At 32.0% G+C, this 5,134-nt stretch overlaps 1 protein-coding gene and 1 non-coding gene across 2 annotated transcripts; both read left to right on the top strand.

The window, feature by feature from the left end:
- Positions 1 to 2,055: 2,055 nt before the first annotated feature.
- On the top strand, positions 2,056 to 4,520 carry LOC146938281 (small ubiquitin-related modifier 1-like). The gene is made up of 3 exons (XM_085752254.1): positions 2,056 to 2,209; positions 3,914 to 4,063; positions 4,170 to 4,520. The coding sequence occupies exons 1-3, from the start codon at positions 2,120 to 2,122 to the stop codon at positions 4,233 to 4,235; spliced, it is 306 nt and encodes a 101-aa protein (XP_085608380.1). The 5' UTR covers positions 2,056 to 2,119; the 3' UTR covers positions 4,236 to 4,520.
- LOC146938282 (small nucleolar RNA snoR135) lies at positions 3,307 to 3,451 on the top strand. Its single transcript, XR_015033873.1, has one exon. It is a non-coding gene; the product is annotated as a small nucleolar RNA snoR135 (small nucleolar RNA).
- Positions 4,521 to 5,134: the final 614 nt, after the last annotated feature.

Genomic DNA, 5,134 nt, shown 5'->3' with positions numbered 1-5,134 from the left:
ATAGTGGAAACCTCTATTAATCTCGGTGTCTTTCTCTCTCTTATCCTTTTACTTTCAACAATATAATTTTGATATATGAATCTATTGAATGATATAATTACCATTTTATTGTGAGTGTTAATTTTGCATTAACCTAATCTCGATCTCCATGATTGAGGTATATAAACATTCAACTCATTCCAAATTGAACTTGGAAATCAACTTCTAAATAATTCATTCATATATCAAGTGTTCATATTCTTAGATATTATATTTTGTTATCAATTGTTTTGGTTTGAGATAGTTTAGTTTTGTGACTTGGATTGTGTATTGATTATTGATTTAGCAAATACAATTCAAAGGGAAATGTGGTTACCCCCTGCCATTTAAGAGAAATGTGGTTTACCCCCACTACGGAAAAACAGATTCCGACCTTGTCTTTTCAAGATTCTTTGGATATCAACTTTGATCCCATCGATCTAACTGTGTAAGTTAAATTATGTGGTGCACTGATTGCATGATTAGTTTTATTTTTCATTTTTTTGCGTACAATATTTTCCACTTATCATGTCATAATTTTAATAAAAAATAAAAATAACATTAAAATTAGGTTTTCCTTCATCATCTTCATAAGCTTATATTATTACTCGCTCCCTATTTTCCATCCATTTCAACATACCCCTCCGTCGTCCCACCAAACCCATTCTTCGCCCCCCACCCTATCATTCACTAAACCACACATCTCTTATGCAAACTCGTACCTTTATCAGCTATATCTCCACCTCCAATCAATTTTTAAAAATTTGGGATTTTATTTTTTTGGATAGCTAGATTTGAGATTTTTTTGCATGTAAATCTGAGTTTTTTTTCTCTCTCTCTAACCAGTCATATATCTGTTTAAAAGACAAACAATCATCTTTTTCCCTCGAACTTAAGACAACACCCTAATTTATGGAAAAAAATGAAAGGGTTGAAGATGTAGAAGTGTTGTTGGTGGCTTACTCGACTATACAAGATGAATTAAAGAATGGAAATAAATTGTTGTTTTCTAAGTTTGTAATATTTGGCGATGAACTCAGGCAGGTATGCAACTCATATGCTTGTTTCACCTTCTTTATGTTAGATTTTTTCTAGGTTTTTATGTTTTATTTTTTGGATAGATATGGATCGTTGTGAGCGATAGGTTTTGATTTTGACATAAGTTTTTTTTTTCCTTATGCTGAGTTCTAAAGAACAACGTTGAAGGATTTAGGTTGATGATAAAATTTCTAATAAATCATCGATTATAAATTTTCATTGATTAACAAAAATATCATCCGACGAAAATTCTAATACTTCATTTAGAAAAACAATGGCATCACATATCAATATATAAGTCTCTCGATGAAATTTTTGTGAACCTCAAAGTTCGTCAAAATTTGAAACAACGTATACATTTAACCTAATTTCAGTAAAATTGAACTAAAATCAACTTAACATTGGTGCATTAACAGCTTTGAAAATTCCATGACATCAACTTATTCAAATATATTCAAAACAAGATTACTTACAAAAAGTTCTCTCAACAAACAAACAACCAGAAAACCAAATAAAGAGACATAAAAGAAGCAAGAACTACTAACTCTTAACTACAGTGAAACTATCGGTCTTTCCTAAACTAGATTTCTTTAAATATTTTTCATATAATTCTTAATTGAACTATCTAGGATTTCTTCATATCCATAATTGTCTCAAATTTTGTTACGACAAAAGAAATTGTATTTTTAGAGCTTGTTTGGATTAGTTTTTTTTAACTCACAGAAAATAACTTATACAAATAAATAAACTTTCAAATTAATTTATAAGTTATTTAAACTGTTTTTCGTAAACTACATTAACAAACTTACGAATAATCCATAAAAACCATGCCAAAAGCACTGATAATTAGAAAAAAGAAGCTCTTAAAAATAAATTATTTCAGTCAAAAGAAACTTATCAGGCCTAAGCCCAAACCCGGCCCAGAAACAAGAAAGCAAGAGAATCTGATCCGTCGATTTTCTCGTTCTATAAATACCCATCATCAGTGTTTCACAGAACACACTTTGCAATCGTCGCCGTGATTCTACAGAAAAGCGCGTTTGCATAATCGGAGATTCTGAAGATGTCGTCAGGTGCAGCTGCTCCCAACACCGAGGAAGACAAGAAGCCCGAAGCAGGTGGTGCTCACATCAACCTCAAGGTCAAGGGTCAGGTTCGTTTGTTTCTTCCTTCGATTTTAGGGTTTCGTTTTTTGAAATTTTCAATTTTTAGGGTTTCCGTTTGATTTAAACTTTGTGGATCGGTGATTTTTAACTTCGGTTACTTGGTTTATGATATTTGAAATTGCTTTGTGGTGTTTATGATTGTTTTTTGAAGCATTAGGGTTTTCACTGTTTTGATTTGATTGATTAAAGTTTTTTTTTTTGATTCATGGATCGATTTTTTTTCTTTTTTGTTTGAATTTTGTTATTATTTTAACTGTGCTTTATGGTTTGGAATTTAATTTTATTGTTCTGATCCCTTATTTGTGTGTTCATAATCTCTATATAGCTTTTGATTACTTGGTTTATTTCTATTGACTTATTTGAGTTATACTGCTATAAGCACTTTTGACATTGTATGGAAGAACCTGTGAAAAAACCATGTGATGAAACCAACTTAGTGTTTAAAATAAAATAACAGTTTGGCTTTACTATTACTGTGTTTTAAGTTTATCAAATTAGCTTGTTTATAAGTGCTTATATAAGTTGCAAAATAAGATCTTTTACCAAAGAGGGAATTAATTTCTATCCATTATTAGTTGCAAAATAAGTTCTTTTACCAAAGACGAAAACAATCTCAAATTGATTATTATTCGTTTTACATAATAAATCATGTGTGAAAAAAGAGGATCACTAGTACTCTTTTTTAATAATGAATGCTGGAATGCTTATGTGGTATCTTGTTGATGAGTTGGGATATATGTATTGCTTTTGGTAAGAAACTTCAAAAAACTATGTTAGTGGTTATTTTTTGGTTTTTGTTTTCATTAAGCTTTACATGCTATGAATTATTGTTCATTCGGGTGATAGCCAAATCTATTGGTTCCACTTTTGGGTGATATGGAAACATTAGGATATCTTTTCATGTTTTCATTAGGATATCTTTTGGTTCCACTTTTCATGTTTGCACGTTTCTTTGTTGTTGCATTATTTCATGTCTATAATCTGAGATTTTGCTTGTTTTATATCTTTGTATCTGTTTTTGTTATCTAAATTTTATAGTGGCACTATTGGTTTCTTCAGAAAAACATAGGTGATGTTTAATTAGAGAGCAGGGATAGTGTGTATCGGTGTTGTGCTATGATCAATGCATTCTTCCGAAAGTGTTCCCTTGCAATATCAATTGGAGAGAATGGGCAGTTGTGTTTCATCTTTTATGGTTGAAAATCACAACAATCATTTTCCCCTCCCCACATCTCTAATTATTTTTTCTAAAAAGAAAGTATGCATGAATGTGTTTCTTTTTAATGTCGGAATGTTTCACTGTTTCTGCAATCTGTATAAGTTTGGCTTACAAAGAGGTTCCTTAAATTTTATATTGTAGCTTTTTTTGTTTCTATTGTTTGATGGTTTGCCTTTTAGATCAATTATATCTCTATACTCAAAATTGGACATTTCAAAGTGAACTGGATTTTCTAAAGAGATTTACTCTGGTGTTGGATTTGGTGGCCATTGAAAGTGTTATTATCGAGATAAATATCAAAAACATAAGTTATACTTTAAATTCTTGATGAGTAGTTTTCATATCATCAGTCTTGGTTACTGTTGTAAATTGGTTACATGGAACTAGTCTTGGTTACTGTCGTAAATTGGTGGATATATGAAACTAAACATTGGAATTATATGCTAATCTTGGTCTGTTTTGGATGTTGTAGGATGGTAACGAAGTGTTTTTCAGGATCAAGAGAAACACTCAATTGAAAAAGCTTATGAATGCTTACTGTGATCGTCAGTCTGTGGATTTCAACTCCATTGCTTTTCTCTTTGATGGGCGTCGTCTCCGTGCTGAGCAGACTCCCGATGAGGTTCGTGAATATGACATCTCTTCACTACTTTATCTCTACCAAATATATTTTGATAATAATTGTCTGACATCCATGTTTTATGGCATGAAAATATGTCTTGTTTCAGTTGGAGATGGAAGATGGGGATGAAATTGATGCCATGCTTCATCAGACAGGAGGTTCTGTTGTCTGAACGAAGCGATGAAGCTTCTGCTATATTATGGACTATGAATAGAATTAGTTTAACCTAGGGCCAGGCTAATGCATATAATGCATCTTCTATTATCTACTAGTATCTCATACAGCTGCTGCAGCTGGACTTTGTAAGGGCGATGCTTCCTTTGTTAATACGATTATGAGTGGTTTTATAATATTTATGCTTGTGAAAGCTTATACTCATTTGTCTTGAGCTTGTTCAGCTCTGAAGCATTTATTGAATATATTTCAACTCTGAAGCGATTATTCGATGTTCAGCTCATGTCATCTTGCCTTAAAGTGATTGAACTTGATCATAATTAGTATGTATGTGCATATGAATGTGAATGTATGTGAGTTTTAATTTTGATGGTTCACAGGTTATAGCAGTTTGTTAATATTGACATGACCATGTTGACTTTGAAGTCACTTAATGGTTACCAATGTTCTGAATAGCTGACCGGCTGGTTGAACTGGTAATGGTCTTGTTGTCTGTCTGGTTAAGCCAGAAAATCTCTATACTTAAACCGGTTAAAACTAGAAAGAAAAGAAAAAACTTGCGAAAGTGAAGCATTGGTTGAAACATAGCGTTATTGTTCTTCTCTTAAGCATATTAGACATGGAAAACTTACCTTGTCTGACATTGAGGTACCGATCGATGAGATTCCTATGGATCTGCTTTGTGTTGTGTTATCCTCATGTAAGAAAATAATGCGAACATGCTTTTTGTCATGCGTTTTTCTGGTTCTGAAATTGATTTGTGAAGTACTATATTGCGTTGGGAATGGGATACCATTTATTAGGCATGAGTTACAAGACTGAGAATTAAGAGGCGGTTGGTTTATGTTTTAATCTTAATAAGAGGCATGAATTAACGTTTCTAAGTACTTGGGTTCA

Source organism: Medicago sativa, chromosome 3 (assembly GCF_051527215.1).
Source record: "Medicago sativa cultivar Bolivia chromosome 3, Bolivia_mono, whole genome shotgun sequence".
Taxonomy (NCBI): Eukaryota; Viridiplantae; Streptophyta; class Magnoliopsida; order Fabales; family Fabaceae; genus Medicago; species Medicago sativa.
The sequence above is the reverse complement of the archived record's forward strand: the minus strand, read 5'-3'. Positions and strand labels throughout refer to the sequence as shown.

Coding starts and splice junctions, on each gene's coding strand:
- LOC146938281 (XM_085752254.1), top strand. CDS start 2,120: ATGTCGTCAGGTGCAGCTGCTCCCAACACCGAGGAAGACAAGAAGCCC. Junction 2,210..3,913: donor ACCTCAAGGTCAAGGGTCAG/GTTCGTTTGTTT, acceptor TGGATGTTGTAG/GATGGTAACGAAGTGTTTTT. Junction 4,064..4,169: donor CTGAGCAGACTCCCGATGAG/GTTCGTGAATAT, acceptor GTCTTGTTTCAG/TTGGAGATGGAAGATGGGGA.